Source organism: Schistocerca gregaria, chromosome 5, assembly GCF_023897955.1.
Source record: "Schistocerca gregaria isolate iqSchGreg1 chromosome 5, iqSchGreg1.2, whole genome shotgun sequence".
In the NCBI taxonomy this organism is placed as follows: domain Eukaryota; kingdom Metazoa; phylum Arthropoda; class Insecta; order Orthoptera; family Acrididae; genus Schistocerca; species Schistocerca gregaria.
In genome coordinates, this window is record NC_064924.1 from 281952969 (window position 1) to 281975572 (window position 22604).

General features: G+C 40.0%; 1 protein-coding gene across 1 annotated transcript in view; it reads left to right on the forward strand.

Annotated features, from left to right (window-relative positions):
* The window catches only part of LOC126272176 (DNA repair protein complementing XP-A cells), a 39267-nt gene that overhangs the window by 13230 nt on the left and 3433 nt on the right, over window positions 1–22604 (forward strand). Inside the window, exon 5 of the mRNA XM_049974826.1 lies at window positions 12022–12139. Within this exon, the coding sequence (XP_049830783.1) occupies window positions 12022–12139 (118 nt within the window). The remainder of the gene's footprint in view (window positions 1–12021; window positions 12140–22604) is intronic.

Consider the following 22604-nt stretch of genomic DNA (forward strand, 5'->3'; position numbering starts at 1 on the left):
CACCAAACAGTTTCCACCCCCTCTCTATCCTATGGTCTCCTCCCTATTCTCATCTTCCGCCCTGTCTATTTTCAGCCCTCTGCCAACGTAATTGCTCATATTCCCCACGTCTCTCCTTTTTTGCTCTTTCTTTTTCCTCCCACCTATCTGCCCGACAGCTTCCTGATGTTGAACCTGCTGGCAGCCTTACTCCTTGCACACTCCGTCAGACAACTTTCGTCTCCCTCCCCACTCGTACACTGCTACCCCTTCCCCTTCTGCGCCCCCTCCAGATGTGACGTATTCCGGCCCAAGATGCTGCAGTTGGCTGTTGTGTGTACATGAGAGTGAATATGTGTGTGTGTGTGTGTGTGTGTGTGTGTGTGTGTGTGTGTGTGTGTTTTTGATTGTGCCTTGCCTGCAACTTGATGTGTCTTCTTTACTGTAAGTAGCAAAATTTGTCTTTTCTTACATTGTTGGTATTCCTACCTGGATTTCCATTGTTTGATTAAATAACATGTATTTGCTAGATCAGATTAGAGTTAGGGGCCTGCAGCACATCAGCCAGTGTCACTACCCTCTATTCTACCTTGCAAGCAGCACTGTTCAAGGCATTCCTCCCTCTCCTGGAGAAACAGTAGCCTGCTGTTTTAGAAGTTTTCATATGACCGTCTGTATTGGAGCACTGCAGGATCCCCGTGTTCGGGTCATGTTGTCGCATCCTCTTCACTGTGATGAGCATCAAAGGTAGCCACTCCCACTGAAGCTCAATGAGTGAGTCTTAAGTTTCCTTGAACCAGGAGGCTCCTATCATTGAGCTGTGTCTCAGTACTGTAGTAAGTCTCATCTGAAGAACATGGATGATGTCTGCCCTTTTGTCCTCTTGATGAAGGACAATAAACCTCGACTTCATGAGTAGCATTCAACAAGCAACAAAGTATGTGGCAGGCCCCAAAGTAGTTTAGTAACCTTTCTGATAATCTCACTGTTCACAAAGGTATAAAAATCCATACCATGTCTACCAGGCTGTATATCACTGGCTGATGCTTGGCATCATGGTATTCCTGACAGTGACTCGCATAATGCTCTGCCTCGTGATGACTGGGTGTTGTGTGATGTCCTTAGGTTAGTTAGGTTTAAGTAGTTCTAAGTTCTAGGGGACTGATGACCATAGATGTTAAGTCCCATAGTGCTCAGAGCCAGACTCACATAATGTCTAGTGGATCAGTAGAGGCTTGCCGTATGATATCTGCATGTGATTCTGGCTAGAGTTTTTGTGGTCCCAGGTGACCAGATTTTGGAACTTTGTGGAAATTTTTGGGATTCCATAAAGTTTTTGAGGATGATTTTCTATTTGATAAGAAAGGGATTTTTCAAGACAACTCCCCCCCCCCCACCCCACCCCCACACCCCCCCCCACACACACACACATTATTGTGGAATATTGTAAATAGATTAAATAACATTAAGTATTCCTGAGAGGTGCACTCAGCTTTCACTAGGTTGTACACATGTCTCTTACAGCCTAATAAATTAGCTGTGATGTAATGATGTGTCAATAAAGGCCCCTTCATAGTGTGATAGTGTAAAGATTCTGACAGCCGCTTCATTCTTTTCTGACTTGGTTGTGAAAGAAGCAGAGGAAATTTACCAGGGAATTAAATTAATGATTGGAGAAAGAAGTTAAGATATGGATATAGCTTGTCTTTGCAAGCTAACCAAATCGAAGCCCTCATTATAGTGCCACTTTCAAACAAATTTCTAATTCTGAACATGGTTCAAGTGCCTGTAGAAGGTTTTGTTCCTTCCACAGAAAATGTGTGTGAACTCTGTGTCTGTGATTGTGAGCAGTTTTGGAGTGACTGATAGGTTTAAATGTATGAACCTAAGTGCTGTTATTCCTTTTAGTCACCTCATACAAAAAATAGCCAAAATATCAGTAGAAGAACTGGAGTTGCTGAGGTTCAGGCCTAAACCTTTGTGGTTACACTATGCTTAGTATCCTGCACAAATAGCAATAGGATCATATGGTGCCTGCACTAGCGATGAGGAATGTCATTTTAGTGATTTTCTTAAAAACCCCTTAGTGATAAAAAGTCAAAAGGCTTCTAAGCTATCTCAGAGGAAATAAAATTTTTTAACTAAAATTCTTCAAAGAAGAAGAGCAGCACCACATAATTGTATATAGGAATATAGATTCTGCAGAACACATTTATAATAAAATTTATAATCAAGTAATGAGGAGCAAAGTGTTAGACTTAACTGACTGGCTGTTGTTGGTAAACAACATCAACACTGTGCTGAAACTCATCAAAGGGCAGAAGGTAGATTTATAGTTTGCAAACGGCTGCATATTCATCCTCTGCAAGTTAAAGCAGCATAGGACATACTTCTCAGAATTTGTTGTAAAAATTGAAAAAATTTCACCTTGTTTTGGTAACTAGTAGTAGTAATAGTAGCAGTAACAGTATCAGCAGAAGAAGTATACTTGTCCATATACCATACTGTATAATTATATTAGATTTGTCATAATTATATTTGACATGTTAGGGAGGAAAGACCATGAATGTGATTAAGAAATAAGAAAGTGGAAAGAGGTGGAAGAAAATCAGTGGGAGGGTTTATCTTTACCTCTTTCCTCATGGTTTCTGATTGTTCCATTCATTCCACTTCTCATTTATTTTCCTACTAATCAATCTTTACTTCTCGCTCATACCTTCCATTATCTCTGAACTGAAGCTGGGACAGTGCTTACCACTGATCTCTATCTAGTGTAGAGATGAGTAATGCTTATCAATGTACTATCTGTTTTCTTCTAATCTATCTTTTTTTTTTCTTCATCCTCATACAGATGGGTCCCTCTCGACTTGAGATATGAGTGACCTGCCACTGCTTTTAAAATATTCCCAAATCCATCCTTCTTTTCTCCCTGAGGAAGGAACTAACAGTTCCAAAAGCTAGGTATTGTTTTTCTACTTTTAAGTGTGTGTATTGACAGCCCATTTCATCATTCATTCATTCCTTCAGTCATTCATTGTGTTTTTGTAAATTATATCAAGAACAACAACACTCAGAGACGTAGAATGGATTGATGCACAAACCCTGAAGAAGCAGAAAGATGGGGAGATTAAAAGAAATAAATTTTGAAAAGTCCTCATTGTATTCTCTTTATTATCGCATAAAGCAAACTTTCACTTTGTAAAATTTCACTTTAAATTGTATTCACAATTAAGCGTGGCTCATTGTTGATTGTGTGCGAGCATTGGAGTATACAAGTGCTTATCCTATCTCTCACTTTTTTTTATTGGATGGAAAATGTCAAGTTGCTCTGTAATTCAGATATTAAGCAGTATGTCCTACAGTAGCTTAGTGATAAGGTGACACAGCCTAGGGAAGTCTGGAGAAAACCACCTCCAATAATGTGATACCTAACAGAGCAGATCAGCTGTATAGTTGCTGATACCCTGTCTATCCACTATCATAAGGATAGTATTGCTTCTTGGTCTGTGGGTACATGAGAAGCAATGCTCAGCTTAAAAAGGCTCAGGACACACACACACACACACACACACACACACACACACACACACACACACACACACGTATTGTCTTCCTTGAGTCAGAAAAAGCAATTGACAGGGTAGTCTGGTGACAGCTTTTTATGATGCTGAAAGAGAGAGAGTGGCATATAGTATCAGGACAGAACAGTAGTGCAGAGACTGTAGAGAAAAGAGGTAGCTGTGATAAGATGTGGAGAACATAAAGAAGAACCTACAATAAGCATAGTACTACAGGAGTGCTCACTCTCTCCTGTCTTGCTCAATGGATACATTCAGGGGACGTCAGAAGAAGTCGGGGATAAAGTTGGAGCTGTATAAAGAATTTAAGACCTTGGTAAGGAAATAGAAATGTTGAGACTTACTAATAATATCGCAGTGTTAAGTGAAGACACAGAACAATTCAAAGTGATGCTGGTCCAGATGAAAACCACCCTCAACTCTCCCTATAACACAAAAATTAATAAAGCTAAAACAAAAATTGTAGTGGTGAGTTAAAAAACACTGTTGCTCAATGCTCATTGAACAATGAGGGACTGGAGATTATCAAATCCTTCACCTATCTAGGGAGTAAAATTACCTTTTTTTCCCCTAAGCAAAAGAAGTCGTTTTACATCCTGCTGAATAACCAAACACCTGGAGAAAGGCCTCATAAAGATTTTTGTTTCAAGTGTACTGCTGTACAAAAGTGAAACATGGATGCTCAGAGAAAAATTCAAAATAATAACCTTTGAGATATGGTGCTATTGCAAAATGTCTGGGTAGACACGGTTTGAATGAAGAGGGGCTCCACAGAATGGAGGAAGAAAGTCATGTCTTTGGAAGCATATCCAACACAGAGGAGACACACGGGTCAGCAATCTGCTGAGACATGATGGTGTCATTAGATCATTGAAGGAACACAGAGGTGAAGAACACGAGGCAGGCCCAGTTTAGAATATATCAGCCTTATCATGGAGGTTACCAGCTGCACTACCTGTACTGCTCTCGAGAGGAAGGCAAAAGAAACTGCCACCAACCAGCCTGATGGTTGAAGGCCTGAGAAGAAACTGCATTGTGGAAATTGTTAATGGAAGATAAGTCTCTTTTAGTCTGTGAAATGAATGGTAACTGGAAGCAGGAGGACACTTGGAACCATATGCTGGTCTTGGTTCTTACAGCTTATTGTTCGTTTTTCTCTGAGTGCATCTAAGGAACAATGAAAAATCAATCAAAACTATTTAGCTATGAATAGTTAGAGATGGTGACAAAGCTCATACGTGGATGTTCATAACTCAGTGCTGATGGTATCCTCATTAAATATTGTCTGTTCTCCATTTATGAAGTTTCTTATTGACAATAGTAAATAGGTTCAAATGGATGTAGGTTGCAATATTTAGGCAGAGATAAAAAGGCTTACACAGGATGAAATAGTGTGAACACTGTATCAACCAGTCTTTGGACTGAAGAAGACTACGACGACGACAATAATAATAATAATAATAATAATAATTATTATTATTATTATTATTATAATGATGATGATGATGATGATGATGATGATGATGAAGCCTTCATGGAGTTACTAATGTAGTGGAATGAACTGGTTCTTAGTCAATATCCCTGCAAGGATATTATTCCTATATTTGATAAATTTTTACACTCTGTCACCAATGCCACAACAACTCAGAGTCTTAAAGCAGTAATGCTCTCAAAACATAAAGTCACTGCACTATAACCACCTCACCTCAAGGCTTATTTAGTTGTGTGGTCACGTGATTTTCTTGACAGGCCACTGTACAATTTAGCTTTCTCTTTTTGACTATTCAGAAAGAAATACTCTGCTTGACATGCAATAAACGTCAAATAGATATGAAGTGTAATAGATGCTTGATTTGAAAGTGAATAGCATTTCAGCACAATTGCAGAAAATAGGTAGGGGTAATGCCACCTCATTCTGTGTACAATGAATGATTATGCAATAGATTTCTCTTTTAGGAATTATGTTTGAATGTTGTTTGTTTTGTCTACAAATTAGAAACATCTATCAACACTTGTTGGAATTAAACAGTGCCAGAACTGTGGTCTATCGACACCGCAGTTTATCATTCTGTGATACTGCCGCTTGCGTTGTTAGAGGTACTGTGACTGTTGTGCGGATCTGGAACTGACAGGATCAAGAGGGACACACTTGATGCCACTTAGGATCTCTGTTATCCCATGCTATTAGGACCTGGGAGAACAGGCATATTCTTCACTTGGCAATGCAGAATAATACCACAATAACACCTTGCAGGATCATACCACAATAACACCTACCCTGCGTCAGAAAATCAGAAAAGGGACTCATTTGTAAAACCCATGTATCCACACAGATTGATGAGATCTGTAACACCTGAGACTGCCAGTACAGTGAGAATTGTTGTGGTTTCTCTTTAAGTGAGAGCAAAGAAAGACAGGCTCATGTTTTGTACCCATCCACAACAGTACACACGTGAGTGGCACCATGAGTTCCAGTCCTGTGTACAGCATCATAATAGATGTCTTATGTGTGAAGGCTTCCAAGAGAATGATTGTTCCCAGATCACATTCCTCACTACCACCGCAACCACCATCGCTGTCAACATGCAAATAAAGCGCCTGGTGTTGTAGTATGGGCTGCCATTTGGTAGACAAGATAGTCACCTCTGTTTAGCATAGCTGGTAATTTGGGCAGCAATTATTAAATTTCTGATGTGTTAAGAAGAGTGACTATGCTGTCTCTGTAAGGTATCCATGACATCTTTCGATAAGATTATGCAAGACCAGAAGTTGCTTATGCTATCCTAACCCATCTCAATACAGAGGGTATCAACAATGTAGGAAAAGACGTATTGCTATGTACCATAAAGAAGACATGTCAAACAGAGGGTGTTAGACTGTTGTTCTGCCCAGTATGTTCTCTGTATATCTCATCCATTGGAAACAACTATCATGAGTTGCTGAGAGACTGACATGTCACCTCTTTCCAGCTCCTGTGATTGATGAACTATAGCATAGAGCTAAAACAGCTTGGAATGAACAGGTGAGGCATTTTCCAAATGGTATGGTCTCATCATTGCTGTACCTCAGTATCATGGTGCAAACAGAAGAGCATGGGGCCAGAAGTGCTGTAGAGGATGCCATGGACCTTTCAGGACCTGCAAGTTGCATTGTGGAGAGGGGAGGAGGGGGTGGGGGAATGCACACTGCATGTCTACAGAACTTCTGAGGAGTTTCATGGAGAGTATCACAAAGTAGACAGTTATCGCATATCTGTTGGTGAGCGCAGTCCTTCATGGTTCTTTGGCAAGAATATGGCAATGGAAATATTTGCTGTACTGTATTTGTTAGAATGTAGATTTATTGCTTTACTTAGCTTTTAAAATTAGACTGAGGTTGAATGGCTTGCCAGTACATATTTTCAGGAAGCAGAAATTTCATGTACTGCTCATAGACACATTTAAAAATAGAAAAAAAAAACTATACGTAGCTTTCAGAACTGTTAGATCCTTTCTTGTGGAGGAAAGGAGGATACATATTTGGGAGGATGGGATTTTTTTCCTATTCGTAGAATTTAATTTGTTACTTTTTTGCCTGACATTTTTGTTCTCCATTTCCTCATATGAATGTTTTAGAAATATATTCTTCGAAGGTAATATGAGGTGTGTGTTTGTTTGTGTGTTTGTTTGTTTGCTTGCTTGCTAACACAATTAGCGATACACAAGTGCCAAGTGGAGCCTTGCACTCCAGCTTATATATTCATCTGTTCCAACGGGAAGCTAGCTAAGTTTGTGCTTGATTCAGTCACTAGAGGCCACCCGGCCTGCTAATACGATGCCTCCCATTGGAACAGATGAATATATAAGCTGGAATGCAAGGCTCCACTTGCCACTTGTGTATTGCTAATTGTGTTATACCTTGTCTTCCGTGTGGGTGTACTGTTCGGGCAATAAATGGCAGTGTTCTTGGGTTAGAACACTTTTTGGCAATGAGTAAGGTACTCGGCTCTACGTGTTCCGCTTCAGTCCTTAGTCCTTTGAGTCTAATTCCCATGGGGGAAGTGCTTAAATCTCTTCTTGAGCAACAGCAGGTTGGCAGTTGTTACTTCCAGTTTAATGACTACATTGGCACAATCTGCAGCCCTACCAACAACATACCCATTGCCATTCCCTGCATATGACTTTGCAGCAAAAGATGGAGACACTTACAAAAAATGCCTACAGCAACATTTCCAGGCATTTGGAGTGAAAGACGTAACCTTGTGTAAGGCCTTTTTTTGTCATGGATTTTAGCTCATGGGTAATAGTTGTTCAGCTCATCCCCTTACAAGAACCTTCAAGTCTTCCTTTTGATCAGATGTGCAAGTTAATTTCTACCTATCACTGTAAACTTACTCACATTATTGCTGTTTGTGAGGAATTTTGCCCCTGCCAAAAGTGGCCAAAGCAGTCGTGCAGGGCATTGGTAGCAGAAATACAGGGACTTGACCATCATTGTAATTTTGTGACAAATGTTCATGAGAAATCGTATGCCGATCAGATGGTCATGATGCTGTAGTACATTTTGCTCCCAATAGGGAAATTTGTGAGTGAGCTGTACAGTGTGAAAATCCTATGCTTGTGGAAATATTGAATGTAGCTCAGTCATTTGAAGTTACGCGGGCTGCAGGTACTAAGAGAGAAGCCTGGTCCGAAGTTTCAGAAATCAGTTCCTTTTATCCCTCCTAGCTTGAAACCAGTTCTCAAGGGAATGTAGACATTATTGCAGCAATCCAGCAGACATATCAGCGTCATGGCGTTCATGAAAACAGTCCGCATCACAATGGTGACAGCCTTCTACACTCTGCCTTCGCACCCATAGTGCTTCATTCAACATGAATAGATCACATGGCCCAAGCACTGGGCTACATGTAATATGTACCCTAAGACAGGACACACTGCTTCTGTATGTAACTCCTTTCCATATCTGAGTGAGAATTAGACAAATATGGATTTGAACAGTGTGTCGGCAGTGGGATATGAACAGTGTGTCAGCAGTGACAGTGTCTCAAAATGAGTTCTACATTGATGTGCGTGTGTTTAACAAATCATTGAAAATGCAAGTGGAAATGGCAGCAGCAGCACCATTTGTGAATTCTCAGACTTACGTGAATTTTAGTTTCCCCCCTTATGAGTACAGTGTTGTGGAGGCTGGTGAGTTATAACAAAACAAAATATTCCCATTGTTGGACAGTTTTTTGCACCTGTGACTTATAAGGCTGTGATTCGTTCATTAACATTCCTAGTAGTGGACAATGCTTACACTAAAAATCAGTTTGGTTTGTGCACTTGTAAACCTTTGGATTTTCCATTGATGATGAAGTGCATTTGGTTTCTGATCAAGTTCCATAACAACAATTAGCTGCTGTCTCTCTATTTTCTACAGGACTGGGTTGTGCAACAGAATTTCAGGCTCATATTTTGTTGAAACAGTCTGCCTGCCTCTGTTGTTTCTGGGCCCACAGAAGTAGGTAGTCTTCAATCCCTTGATGTTACTCAACCTATTCCAGTGAATGCTCAGTGCCACTGGTAATAGTCAAAAAATCTATCAGTTAACTGGACCCCTGTGATGACTTCAAAAAATCTAATAATGCACAGTCAGTCATTGATACTTATTTTTTGCTGTGCCCTGATGAGCTGTAGAAAAATTATTTGGGGGCCCATTATTTTCAGATATGGTCTTGGCAGAGGCATATTTACAGCTGCTGCTCGATGAGTAATCTAAACACCTTCTAGTTACCAATACACCATTTGGGCTTTATCAACACCAGCATTTGCCTTTTGATGTGGCAAGTGCACCAGCTATTTTTCAACGCTTTTTAGAGCAACTTATTGTATCAATTCGAGGCTGTGTCAACATTTTGATATGACACAGTAGTGTCTGGTGCCTCTACAGAGAACATTTGCTGAACCTTCGTGCTCTGTTTTATGTTTCACAGTCTGTGGGGCACAGTATTTCACCCATCCATAATTTATTTGGTTTTTGAAACATCGCAATCTGACATTAAACGATACGTCATGTCCATCAAGGAATTACAGGCATTTTTAGGCAAAATTATGTACTACTACAAATTCATACTGGAAGTTGATGCTGTGGCACAACCATTCCATGAATTATTACGTAAAAAATTTCCATTCCACTCTTCACGTTGGCTTGTGACCAGGTGTTCAAATTCTTGAAATCTAAACTCCAGTCGGCTCTTTGTTTGGTTAATTTTCATCTGGGCCATCACTTTGTGTTAGCAATGAATGCACCTCAGTTTTGTCTTGGCACCATCCTTGCTCATAGTCAAAAGATGGTTCTGGATGCCCTATTGCATATGCCTCTAAGTCCTTAAATTCAGCGCCACAGTATTGTTCTCAGATAGAGAACAAGGCTTCTGTGATCGTGTATGCTCTAAAAGTATTTCACACTTTTCTATGCAGGTCTGAGTTCCACTTTATCACAGATCACAAGCAACTGGTGTCTCTTTTTAAGCCTTTGGCATCCTTGCTGGACAAAGCTGCAAATCACTTACTGCAGTGGTCTCTTTCCCTGTCTTGATACAATTAGGAGATACATTTCTGACTGTGAAATGCAACTTGCAAATGTTGACTGCCTTATTGTATTTGCCAATGGTTTGGGATCCTGTGTTTGATAAAAAGAAATTACTTTGTTTTCATGTAGACGTGGAAGCTCGAAATGTTGTTGATGGTTTTGCTATTACTAGCACTAAAATTGCAGCCACAGATATTGTTTTAAATAAAGTTGTTTGTTTAGTGCAACACAACTAGCTGGACCAACCTCTGGTCTCTGCTTCTGATCCTTTGAGAACTCATTTTGAATTAAAAAAATCATCTTTCTGCTTGGGACAGAGTGCTACTGTCAGCTACAGAGAAACCACTCCTAGGGTTGTAGTCCTTTCCTCCCTTTTGCATGAGGTTACGCATTTGTTACATGTGGACCACTAGGGTGTGTCATGTACAAAAGCATTAGCATGCTGATATGTTGTTTAGCCAGCCATTGATGGGGAGATGGTGCGAGTTGTTGCAGCTCGACGACAGTGTGCTACCCTTCAGGTCGCTCCCCGTGTTTCTTCGTCACCCTGGCCAGATGTACAGCAGCCTTGGGAACAAATTCATGTAGATTTTGCAGGGTCTTTTTCAGTTTCCACTGACTTGTAATTTACGCTTTTGTAAGTTTCCATATGTGATGAGTTGTCTGCCTACTTCTGCGGTGGCACCAATTTCCACTTTGTCAGAAATTTTTGCAATGGAAAGTCTTCCATATATGTAGGATACTGGCAATGGCTACCTCAGTTCATACATCAGGAATTTGAAGATTTTTGTAAAAAAAAAATGTGTTCACCATATCACAGCTCTTTCTTTCCACAGTCAATCAAATGGGGAAGCCAAATGACTAGTACAAAAATATAAGACTCAGATGAAAAACTATGTTTTGGGTGTGTCACCGGAAGTAGGTCTCGACAGGTTCCTCAGTTCTTACAGGTTCAACCCTGCTGGTGATAAGAGCCTGGCAGAGTTGTTGCACGGTCATCAGCCGTGGACTCTACTACATCTGCTTGGGCTAATGCTTGGCCGTCTGCTGGCATTGGCATCAGTGTTTCCATATTTGCACAGCTGTTTGGGTTCACAGCCTTGACTGCTGGCCAAGATGGGTGCTGGCATTAACTCATAGTATCTGTGGTCAATGCCTATGCGTCGTACACACAGCTGAGGGGAAGGCGTCACAAGAAGTTGGACGTGGACATGGAAATAAACACTGTGCCAGTGTGTCATCCTACTACATTGCCTCTCACAGGGTGTTGGGTGTCGCACCTGTCCATGCTAGTACCACTTTTGACACTACGCACTGATGGCAGTGTCACATGACTCAACAAACCACGTTGACCACATATGAAATGGATGTGAGCACAATGCTCACTTCTTCACCTAGGAAGAGGAGTGCTGTAACTACCAATTTTGTGTGTGCGTTACATCGTAGTTTGCGCATGAAGTTTGTGCTTGATTCAGCCACTAGAGGCCACCTGGCCTCCTAATACAACGCCACTTGTGTGTGCAGCCTACCGGCTACATATCCTGTTAACGAATATATAGGCCGGAGCGCAAGGTTCTGCCCAGATAAAACCTTTGATGATACCTGGACAAGCCAGGTGGCACATTTTTTCCCTAAACTGCTTAAGGGTGTGCTGAAATGATCACTTTGAAAAGGACTCGGTTGATTTCCTTCACCAACCTAATCTTGTTCTCTGTCACCAATGAATTTATCTTTGACAGGCTATTAATGCATAATCTTTGTTCTTTTTGTAATGGTATGAAAGTCACATGCCAAGTTTTACAGTTGTGTGTAATCTGTGATAATGATTTTGCAGATTTAATGAATAATTTTGAGTCATTTTGTATTTCATCCTCTGACAATTTCAATTTCATACGGAGTATTTTTACAGATTGAAAAAAGAGCCTTGGAGGTATGGGGCTCTGAGGAGAAACTCGAGGAAGAATTAGAAAAAAGGGATGAGAAAAGAAGCAAAGCAAAGATTAAAAAGTACAATAAACAAGTCAAAGGTAAGCATAGTGAAATAGTTCATTGTTTGTTAGTAGGTGGTTACTATTATCAAAATCATTACTTGCAATACTGCCATTGGCAGTTCACATATAATAATTGGGTTCTAGTTTACCTTTATAAAAATAAATTTAAAAAGAATTGCAATCTTCAAATTAATTAATATTTGTACACTTTTATATAAGAGAAAATAGTGAAATACGAAGTTTATTAGATTGAAGTGAGTCGTATTACAGCCTGTACATAATCATTAGAGTTCAACGTTGAATCGTTTACTTGCAAAATCACAGATTCCTTCTATTTCTGCATCTTTTGTATGTAAAAGGAGGGGCAGTAGTGAAGAGGATGGCAGTTTGACAGAAATTTGATTTATGCTAGAGAAAAGGGAAGCAGCTTCTCAAATCTGTGATAGAGGAAACCAGTAACTAGTGGAGACTAACATAATGATCGACTGAAGAAAAATTGGGAGAAATTATTTTGAGTACAGGTGGAATTTGAGGTAAAAATGGTGTACATATTACAATGAAAGTTTTGTTTAATGTCCATTAGTGTCAGTGATCCACTAATATTTCCTAAATCTAAACACAATGAAATGAATTCTATGCATCTTTGTTGCTTATCTTCCTTTTTCTAAGTTAGCAGGACACTGATAACATCAAGAATGTCTACTGACAGCCTTCAAACCTAATAGCAAAAAACAAATTTAGTGTTCTTGTTGATTTAAAAAGCATCCAACTGATTTTGTGTGTGCTGATTTGTTACTGCGGGCGAGACAGATCCATCACTTCACACCTGAAACACAGTTATGAATGTGGTGTTGAATAGCTCTTTGAATGCTGTGTGACAATAGTAGGATCCAACTCCCTTCAGTGATTTAAAATGATAGTGTTATAGCCATCAATGATGCGAAGTTGCCACCAACAAAATGTACTGACCAAATAGTTACAAGACATTGAAAAAAATATTGTATTGTGGAAGTTGAAACAGCTTGACCATGATGTTCAGAGAAAAATTATGGGAAGAATGATGGGAAGATATTTATAGAAAAAAAATGTGGATGGAAATTTAAATTTTGTTAAACATATTTCTATAGCACATTGTTCTTGTTTTCATTTAACAACCTTAATAAAATTAGATGACAACCAAAGAATGACAAACTCCTAGGATTAAAATATGTTTGTTTTGTAAGAAAGAGCTGTACTTAATTCAGATGTCAAATTGTACCTAAGAGTTGAAGTTCTATTACCACTAGTACTGTAAAATCCTCCACCTTTTGTTTGTTAAAAAAGCAGTGCTGTAGAGTTTGCATAAAAAGTAAAAATGTGTAATTTTTCCTGATATGACAGTGCATTGCACTGCACTCACTACACACAGGTTCAATGGAGAGGGCAGCTCATCTCCTAAATTCTTCTGGCGTCATTCCCCAAAAAACTTCGTTGTGATATAGGCTTGACTTGGTCAAAGGGTGGGATTCAGAAAATCAACTGAGGAGCAGTGTGCTGAGTGTGGCACACATGAAACTACAGCTGTGAAAATTTACAAAGTGAGGTGAAGAGTAAATAACACCAATGCAGTGTAAGAAAAGGTGGTTTCACAAAAGGAGAAAAACTGTCAACAGTGATATACAACCAAGATTCTTTTGACCTCCACTAACAACGAAGGAACACACAATTATTGCAGAATACGTAAACAAGGGGCAATAACACCGCTGACCTAAGAAAACAATTAGCAAATAAAAGCAAAGCATGGAAAGATCCCCTCGTGGTACTAAACCTTCATAAATATTTGTCATTGTAGCCACAAGTCTGTAGAAAGTGGTGTAGGCAACATGCAGTACAACTGGCCATTCCTTCCCACTTGAGACTGTAAAAGTTAAGTTATCCCTTTCACTCCTGGATCAACTTTGTGAACCAGTGCATTGTGCTTCCTCCTACCTGTTCTTGTTCTCTCACTTGTGTAGTCCCTTGATGCATTTCTTGTAGCATGCTGAAACCATTCAGAGATACAGTCAGTCTGCTGTTGCCTATGACTGGAAGTGCAGGTAGTTAATCTACTTTAAATAAGTTCTGAGATGCCATTACAGTGCATTCATTAACAAACATCATAAGATAATTCACATTGAAGTGGTTTGACACAGTTGCTCTTAAGATGTTACTGAAAACTGAAGGCACAGTTTGCACAGAGATCAAACTCAAATTGCCTCCTAATGCTGACTGAAATGCTTGGCATGGAACAAAAATTTTTAATGCACTTTGTATAACTTAAGAATTATTGCTGAGGTGGTCCATGCAGTTGCTATGACCACTAAGCTTGGGTGGTTCAGTGGTCAGAGCATCTATGTAGTAAGCAGGAGACTCAGGTTTGAATCCAGTCAGGCACAAATTTTGAACTTTCCCCACACATTTCAATCAATGTCCGTGTCCACTCTCAGCCAATGTCTGCGTTTCCTTTGTGTCTTAATTGGTTTCTTAATATATTTAGTTTACTGCATAGTAGAATTATGTAGCATTTCATAAGCTAATAGTGGCTTTTAATAATTAACATTTCATGTAGAAAAGTTCTTAGTTTCAAGCCTAAGTGTTAGTAGATAACTCTCATTTAAGATAAACGAGTTAAATCCACACCCACAGCTTACTCATCTTCTCATCCCACTGGTGTAGTTTTAGTACAGTATGGCTTTGCCAATCTAAACGCCTGAGTTTCAATCGTGGGAACTTCCTTCTTACTTGCTGCAGTAGCAATCTATACTGATGCTTAAGGGAGTGAGTCATTTATTTTAATTGCAGCAAACCATACAAATTAAGAGAAATCTTACAACAAATTTCATGTAAAATACTCTTTAACTGCAGGAAGCTTAAGGTGAAAAAACAGTAATAACTGACAAATCTTTTTTACACAAATTTTGTATTGGTGTTTATTTGTAAACTTGATTACCTTTGTTTAATGGTGAATTTTTGAAGGCATTCTATGAATGCACAATTTCATTCTCTGTCTTGTACCACAATAGTGGACATTCATATTTTTGTTGAATTTTGCAGCATTACTTTTTACAAACTTACACATTTCTAATATGTAGACTATGAAGTTGCAAATTGAAGGATGTTTGGAAGAGAGGTCTGCAGCTGTCAATTAGCTTTGCACTCTTCGTTATTCTCACAGCTCTCCTCTGAATGAGAAGAATGTCGGAGCTATGTTGGGAGTTTCCCCAGAATATGATACAGTACTATGTTACACAATGAAATTTTGTTGATGCATACTTATCTTGCTCCAAATCCCTGAAAGTTATCCTCCTTCATGGGACTGATGGAGTGCAAGAAAAGAATGAATCAAAATAGTAAGTAGTAACTAGTCACACTGTAGTCAAAATTAAAAAATCAGTTTCATCTCCAAGAAAGGCTAAGCCTGACACTTTCTGGTGTGCGACATAGTCATCTTCTTGACAATCTCACAAAGAGTAGAATATAATTGGTGAAGACTGTGCAAGTTTTCTGGGCTTTATATGAGTTGGGTCGGCATAACTTTGGTACAATAGGGAAGATGTTTGTGGGACGTTGTCTCCTGATCAAAGGACAGTGAATTGCAGAACTGTTATCTCTTGTTATTACTTTGATAAATTTTCATATTTTATGTTGCTGAAGTCCTCTTCAGAAGCTCTTTCCATTGACACAGTAAAAAGTAGAGTGGAACTTCTACTTTATGTTCTCTGATTTAATGGTTTTCGTGATTCTACACCATAAATTCATAGCCCCTGTGAAAACTCATAAAATCAATGCAGAAACTTCGCTGATTTTGTGTTTCTTCCTAGTAAGGTTTACTTTATTTTACATACGTATGTGGTATCTTGCTTGACTTCATCCAGGTTTCTTCCTATTGATATTTCATGTGACTGAAAGAGTTGTAAGTGGCACAAAAGACAGACAGTTCGCACCATATGTAGTGGCAAAGCCAAGGGAATATTTTAGGCTATTGAGGAAAGTGGAGACGTGAGAGAGGCAAAGCTGACATAATCCACAATCGGTGTTGCCAATATAACTTGCAACATTTAGCTTCACCATGCAATGATGGTGCATCAAGTGTCTTTCACATTACTTTTTGTGGGAACTGACGTAATTGTGATGTGGTGGTGCTGTGAAGGTGACTAGGGACAAGGCTAACGATTTTTCGATCGCTATGATGCCAAGTTGATGTTTATGGATGTGTTAGTGACAGGAGAATCTCGGTTGTAGCAAGAGCTCTTTAGGGGAATATGTTTCTGGTTGTACAACATATATTTGTGACAAGGAAGAATATAAATGGTATTGCTGATTATTTCACTTGCAGCAGTTTAAGCTGACAGCTTAGGTTCCTGCCTAACCACACACTCCGAAACCACCACACATTTGAAAATAAACAGGCAGGTATTTATTTCATCCTTCGTTCTCTAATCAGACAGAAATTTTAAACAACAACAAATGTTGCACAACTTATTGTATTACAATCACAACAAATTCCAGGCCGGCCGGTGTGGCCAAGTGGTTCTAGGTGCTTCAGTCTGGAACCGTGACCGCTACGGTCGCAGGTTTGAATCCTGTCTCAGCCATGGATGTGTGTGATGCCCTTAGGTTAGTTAGGTTTAAGTAGTTCCAAGTTCTAGGGAACTGATGACCTCAAATGTTAAGTCCCATAGTACTCAGAGCCATTTGAACAAATTCCATAACATGATAACAACACTAAATTGCGTGCCTCAGCGATACAGATAGCCGTACCGTAGGTGCAACCACAATGGAGGGGTATCTGTTGAGAGGCCAGACAAACACGTGGTTCCTGAAGAGGGGCAGCAGCCTTTTCAGTAGTTGCAGGGGCAGCAGTCTGGATGATTGATTGATCTGGCCTTGTAACAATAACCAAAACGGCCTTGCTGTGCTGGTACTGCGAACAGTTGAAAGCAAGGGGAAACTACAGCCATAATTTTTCCCGCGGGCATGCAGCTTTACTGTATGCTTAATGATGATGGTGTCCTCTTGAGTAAAATATTCCGGAGGTAAAATAGTCCCCCATTCGGATCTCCGGGCGGGTACTACTGAAGAGGACGTCATTATCAGGAGAAAGAAAACTGGCGTTCTACGGATCGGAGCATGGAATGCCAGATCCCTTAATCGGGCAGGTAGGTTAGAGAATTTAAAAAGGGAAATGGTTCGGTTAAAGTTAGATATAGTGGGAATTAGTGAAGTTCGGTGGCAGGAGGAACAAGACTTCTGGTCAGGTGACTACAGGGTTATAAATACAAAATCAAATAGGGGTAATGCAGGAGTAGGTTTAATAATGAATAAAAAAATAGGAGTGCGGGTAAGCTGTTACCAACAGCATAGTGAACGCATTATTGTGGCCAATATAGATACGAAGCCCACGCCTTCTACAGTGGTACAAGTTTATATGCCAACTAGCTCTGCAGATGACAAAGAAATTGAAGAAATGTACGATGAAATAGAAGAAACCATTCAGATAGTGAAGGGAGATGAAAATTTAATAGTCATGGGTGACTGGAATTCGGTAGTAGGAAAAGGGAGAGAAGGAAACATAGTAGGTGACTATGGATTGGGGGTAAGAAATGAAAGAGGAAGCCGCCTGGTAGAATTTTGCACAGAGCACAACTTAATCATAGCTAACACTTGGTTCAAGATTCATAAAAGAAGGTTGTATACACGGAAGAATTCTGGAGATACTAAAAGGTACCAGATAGATTATATAATGTTAAGACAGAGATTTAGGAACCAAGTTTTAAATTGTAAGACATTTCCAGGGGCAGATGTGGACTCTGACCACAATCTATTGGTTATGACCTGCAGATTAAAACTGAAGAAACTGCAAAAAGGTGGGAATTTAAGGAGATGGGACCTGGATAAACTGAAAGAACCAGAGGTTGTACAGAGTTTCAGGGAGAGCGTAAGGGAACAATTGACAGGAATGAGGGGAAATAAATACAGTAGAAGAAGAATGGGTAGCTCTGAGGGATGAAGTAGTGAAGGCAGCAGAGGATCAAGTAGGTAAAAAGACGAGGGCTAGTAGAAATCCTTGGGTAACAGAAGAAATATTGAATTTAATTGATGAAAGCAGAAAATATAAAAACACAGTAAATGAAGCAGGCAAAAAGGAATACAAACTTCTCAAAAATGAGATCGAAAGGAAGTGCAAAATGGCTAAGCAGGGATGGCTAGAGGATAAATGTAAGGATGTATAGGCTTATCTCACTAGGGGTAAGATAGATACTGCCTAAAGGAAAATTAAAGAGATCTTTGGAGAAAAGAGACCCACTTGTATGAACGTCAAGAGCTCAGATGGAAACCCAGTTCTAAGCAAAGAAGGGAAAGCAGAAAGGTGGAAGGAGTATATAGAGGGTCTATACAAGGACGATGAACTTGAGGGCAATAATATGGAAATGGAAGAGGATGTAGATGAAGATGGAATGGGAGATACGATACTGCGTGAAGAGTTTGACAGACCACTGAAAGACCTGAGTCGAAACAAGGCAGCCGGAGTAGACAACATTCCATTGGAACTACTGACGGCCTTGGGAGAGCCAGTCCTGACAAAACTCTGCCATCTGGTGAGCAAGATGTATGAGACAGGCGAAATACCCTCAGACTTCAAGAAGAATATAATAATTCCAATCCGAAAGAAAGCAGGTGTTGACAGATGTAAAAATTACCGAACAATCAGTTTAATAAGCCACAGCTGCAAAATACTAACGCGAATTCTTTACAGACGAATGGAAAAACTAGTAAAAGCCGATCTCGGGGAAGGTCAGTTTGGATTCCGTAGAAATACTGGAACACGTGAGGCAATACTGACCTTACTACTTCTCTTAGAAGAAAGATTAAGGAAAGGCAAACCTACGTTTCTAGCATTTGTAGACTTAGAGAAAGCTTTTGATAATGTTGACTGGAATACTCTCTTTCAAATTCTAAAGGTGGCAGGGGTAAAATATAGGGAGCGAAAGACTATTTACAATTTGTACAGAAAGCAGACGGCAGTTATAAGAGTTGAGGGACATAAAAGGGAAGTAGTGGTTGGGAAGGGAGTAAGACATGGTTGTAGCCTCTCCCCGATGTTATTCAATCTGTATATTGAGCAAGCAGTAAAGAAAATAAAAACTTTGAGGTCGCCGATGACATTGTAATTCTGTCGGAGACAGAAAAGGACTTGGAAGAGCAGTTGAATGGAATGGATAGTGTCTTGAAGGGAGGATATAAGATGAACACCAACAAAAGCATAACGAGGATAATGGAATGCAATCAAATTAAGTCAGGTGATGTTGAGGGCATTAGATTAGGAAATGAGACACTTAAAGTAGTAAAGGAGTTTTGCTATTTGGGGAGCAAAATAACTGATGATGGTCGAAGTAGAGAGGATATAAAATGGAGACTGGCAATGGCAAGGAAAGCATTTCTGAAGAAGAGAAATTTGTTAACATCGACTATAGATTTAAATGTCAGGAAGTCATTTCTGAAAGTATTTGTATGGAGTGTATCCATGTATGGAAGTGAAACATGGACGATAAATAGTTTAGATAAGAAGAGATTAGAAGCTTTCGAAATGTGGTGGTTCAGAAGAATGTTGAAGATTAGGTGGGTAGATCACATAACTAATGAGGAAGTATTGATTAGGATTGTGGAGAAGATAAGTGGCACAACTTGACTAGAAGACGGGATCAGTTGGTAGGACATGTTCTGAGGCATCAAGGGATTACCAATTTAGTATTGGAGGGCAGCGTGGAGGGTAAAAATCGTAGAGGGAGACCAAGAGATGAATACACCAAGCAGATTCAGAAGGATCTAGTTTGCAGTAGGTACTGGGAGCTGAAGAAGCTTGCACAGGATAGAGTAGCATGGAGTGCTGCATCAAACCAGTCTCAGGACTGAAGACAACAACAACAACAACAACAAGTTGCAAACCAATAACCTCTAACTAAGCTAACTGTGACATTATCCATTATATTACAGCTTACTAATTTGAATGTTGTATTGTGCATTAGTTAATGTAAAATCTCTGGAAGCCTTCCATTATTGATGCCTTATTATTTGACATTTAATGATAAGTGTGACATATTTGTGTATACTTTCCATGCACCATTGGTTTGAAACAGCACACTGCAAACAAATGTCACAGTGTGAAGGAAATAAATAATTGAAATGCAAACAGTGGTCATCCCCAAGCGCTCTCAAAATTTGATATTTGAAAGCAGAGTAGTGACGTTCACCACTGCAAAAAGTAGTGTGAAGACTACTTGACCCAATTAAACTGCCACTGACTACGGAAGTAAAATCCACACCGCCACATGTTAGATTCTGATGCCTTTCACCGTACATCTCAGTTTTCAGTGTAATTCATCACATTCATCAATTTTTACTTTACGCTTGTTTAGACATATAATTTGTGGTGGTAGCATGCCAGAAAATGACTACAATAATGATAACAGTACTACACTTAACAATGTGTGATATGTTCACAATCATTTTTTTTCATCATTTTCAATTAAAATATCACCACAGAAGATTATAAGTATAGTTGTTGTAGTAATATTTGAAAGTTTATATAAAATTTTCATTTAGGTCATTACACTATTGATGTATTAAATATTTTCCGTTGGAAAATCCAGGATGGAATAATGACAAAGTTATGAAAATGTTAGATTGCTTCTCACCGTATAGTGGAGATGTTGAGTCGCAGATAGGCACAACAAGAAGACTGTCAAACAAGTACATTCATGACCACTGTCTGTGGCAGCCGAGGGCCAGGCTGAGAGCAGCTGCACATAATGGAAGAAGCAGTCTTAAGTGGTGTGGGTCAGGAGGAGACTGGGGCGGTGAGTTCGAGGGATAGCAGGGTATGGGTGTGTGTGGTATGGTAAACTGTTGCTTGTGGGAGCCTGCACAGGGACGAGGTGGAGAGAGACGCTAGGGCAGCTGAGTGCAGTCGGGAGGTTTGACAAATGGGGGGGGGGGCAGAAAAAGGAGAGAAGCAAAAATACTGTGGGTGCACTGTTGGAACAGAAGGCTGTGTAGACTGCAGTGGTATAGAGGGGACAGTTGGGTGACGGACAATGACTAGCGAAGGTTGAGGCCAGGAGGGTTACGAGAACATAGGATATGTTGCAGGGAGAGTTTCCACCTGATCAGTTCAGAAACGCTTTCCTGAACTGCCCAGGTGGGAACTCTCCCTGCGATATATCCTATGCTCTTGTAACCCTCTTGGCCTTAACCTTTATTTCACTTCGCTGTTTCCACTGCAGTCTCCACAGCCCTCTGTTCCAACAACACACCCACAGTATTTTTACTTCTCTCCTTTTCTGCCCCAACCTCCAGACTACAGCTAGCTGCCATACCCTCTCTCCACATCGTTCCTGTAGGCTCCCACAAGCAGCACTTTACTGTCCCACACCTCTACCCTGCTGTCCCTCCCACTCCCCACCCCAGCCCCCTCCTGACCCCCACCACCCAGAATGCTTCTCCAATCACACACAGCTGCTCTCACCTTGGTCTCGGTAGCCAGAGATTGCGTGTGTGTGTGTGTTTAATTCGGAAGAAGGCCTTCTGGCCGAAATCTTACGTACTTGACAGTCTTTTGATGTGCCTATCTGTGACTCAACATCACCACTTTATAGTGAGTAGCAATCTAAACTTTCATAATATTGTCAAACTTTTTCTTTATTACCTTGTGCACATGTGAGCTCAACACAAAAGGTTCCACTTATTAGTGCAAAAGAATTCTTCTGTAGAGTAAAATAGGGCATCAAGCAGGTACTTCCTAGAGATATTTTTGAGCAATAAGATATTACAATAAGGTGACAGGGACAGATATATGCACATTACAGATGGCAGTAGTATCACATACACAAGATGTAAAAGGCAGTGTAGTGGCAGAGCTGTCATTTGTACCCAGGTGATTCAGGTGAAAAGGTTTCCGACGTGATTATGGCTGCATGACGAGAATTAACAGACTTTGAAAGCAGAATACTAATTGGAATTAGGCACATGGGACATTTCATTTCTGAAATCATTCAGGAATGCAATATTCAGAGATCCACAGTATCAAGAGTGTGCCAAGAATACAAAATTTCAGTCATTACCTCTCACCACAGACAATGCACAGTGGCCGATGGCTTTCACTTAATGATGAAGAGCAGTGGCGTTCATGTAGAGGTATCAGTCCTAACAGGCAAGCAACATTGCATGAAATAACTACAGAAACCTGTGTGGGATGTACAATGAATGTATCCATTAGTGCAATCAAATTTGGAGTTAATGGATTATGGCAGCAGACGACAGCTGTGGAATGACACTAACAGCATGACATCAAGTACTGTGCCTCTCCTGGGCTTGTGACCACACTATATTACTGGAAAACCACAGTGTGATCGGATGAGTTCAGATTTCAGTCTGTAAGAGCTGATGGTAGGGTTAGAGCATGCCATAGACCCCACCAAGCCAT